The 1,881-nt window shown below is 42.6% G+C and overlaps 1 protein-coding gene across 1 annotated transcript in view; it reads left to right on the top strand.

Moving 5' to 3' along the window:
• Positions 1-1,850, top strand: part of LOC107750031 (polyadenylate-binding protein-interacting protein 2B-like) — a 5,918-nt gene extending 4,068 nt beyond the window's left edge. Inside the window, exons 3-4 of the mRNA XM_016565285.1 lie at positions 1,333-1,506; positions 1,667-1,850. Coding sequence (XP_016420771.1) covers positions 1,333-1,506; positions 1,667-1,723 — 231 coding nt within the window. The 3' untranslated portion in view covers positions 1,724-1,850. The remainder of the gene's footprint in view (positions 1-1,332; positions 1,507-1,666) is intronic.
• The last annotated feature ends 31 nt before the right edge of the window (positions 1,851-1,881 follow it).

The raw sequence follows: 1,881 nt of genomic DNA, 5'->3' as shown, positions 1-1,881 counted from the left end.
ATATGGTTTACATGTAGTGCGTCGATTCAGCGTGGTATGCAAGACTCTCGCTCTCTCTCTTTGCATGTGTGAGAAACACAGCGCTATCAGTAAAGCGACGGCGAGTCGTGCGCCTTCACACTAGTTTACGGTACGTCAAGTACAGGTGCGCTGCGTGCTACATACTGCGCATCCATTGAGTACATGACATGATCCATTGAGCGCATCCAAATAGTACAGATCGCTTGACGGAGAGTGAAACTCAAGCACTCAGTCAGCGTGTTTATCGAGTGAAAATGTGTTGAACGCCTCTCACACACATACTGGCGTGTAAAATCTAAGAATTTATTAGCCAATGGCTAATGTTAGACATTTAGTCGCCCAGAGTAAGATTGTCTCAGTCAGCGTGTTTATCGAGTGAAAATGTGTTGAACGCCTCTCACACACATACTGGCGTGTAAAATCTAAGAATTTATTAGCCAATGGCTAATGTTAGACATTTAGTCGCCCAGAGTAAGATTGTCGCATATGCGAGTGATTTACTCGCAATGTAGAGGGTTGTAAGTACACCGTTGTCGCTTGCGAAAACACAATAACTGCACAGTGGGTGTAAATTTACAGATTAAGGGGTGGTAATATTATAATGAAATCCCTTTGACACGTCACCAAGAGAGCGAAATCAGATGCGCTCGTTTTCTCAGACGCTTGCAGAAAAAGGCTTCCCAAAACCAAGATACTGGGTTAATCTTTTTCACATTTCCTTGGTTGGTAGATGCACTGGGGACCTGATTATAGCACTTAAAACCTGGAAAAGTCAGATTTTCATGTGTCACCTTTAAGTGAATAAAGCGGTTGCAAAATAGTGTCGTTTTTTTATGATGCTGATTGTGTATGTTTGAGAAATCAGAGCATTTATGATTTGTTTACTGTTGGCTATTTTTTTTCTTTTTTTTTTTGTAATACAAACCACTGTTTATTGCTATATATAAAATAATCTGATGAGATTGACTGAGAGCGAGACAGTCTTTCGCTGCGTACTGTCTGACTGCCACGACTGTTACTTCGTGTCTCAAGTTACACCGTCTGATTTGTTTTCACATTTGCAGTTTAATTAGTTTTTTGTTTTTTTCCCACACTTTGCAGTGTTTGTTCTCTCCATCTATAACTGTACAGCAAGTCAGAAGAAATACCATAATGACTCTTTAAAAAGTGGCACCTTACAATTCATACACATTTTATGTTTATATTCTTTAAACACCCGGCATAATCAGCTGAATTACTTGCATGTCTAATATGAATTCATACAGTAGCCAATGACCACTAAATTTTGATGGTTTGGACATCTTGCTGCAGGTGGAGGAGGAACTGCTGGAGCAGGAGTTTCTTGAGCGCTGTTTCCAGGAGATGTTGGAGGAGGAGGATCAGGATTGGTTCATTCCAGCCAGAGACCTTCCCCCTGGAGTAGGGCAGATCCAACAGCAGCTTAGCGGGCTGTCGGTCAGTGACGGAAACGCCGAAGACATTGCAGTAAGTATTACAGCGTAATGAGTTGATGCTTGATTTACAGGTATTTAAGCCAAACGAATCTCACATCCTTCCTGGAAGGAAACCAATTTGTAGATTTCAAATAAACTTTGGTGAGATTTTAATGTTGTAATATGTACTTTATCTGTTTTTTCTTCCACAGCGCAAGAGCAGCTTGAACCCAGAGGCCAAGGAGTTTGTTCCAGGCGTGAAATACTAGAGACCCTCCAGTTAGGGGCTCCTTTATAGAGACTTTATGTGACCGCTGGTGGCCAGGGGTCACCCTCACACATACTTCAATCTTCCTGGGGTTGTGTGGGGCTTGATGGGGTGGGGCTTGTGGGTGGGGGGGGGGGGGGTGCTGGATGCTCTTCTATA

The sequence above is a fragment of the Sinocyclocheilus rhinocerous genome, unplaced genomic scaffold (assembly GCF_001515625.1).
Source record: "Sinocyclocheilus rhinocerous isolate Xijiao unplaced genomic scaffold, SAMN03320098_v1.1 scaffold1483, whole genome shotgun sequence".
NCBI lineage: Eukaryota > Metazoa > Chordata > Actinopteri > Cypriniformes > Cyprinidae > Sinocyclocheilus > Sinocyclocheilus rhinocerous.
The sequence above is the reverse complement of the archived record's forward strand: the minus strand, read 5'-3'. Positions and strand labels throughout refer to the sequence as shown.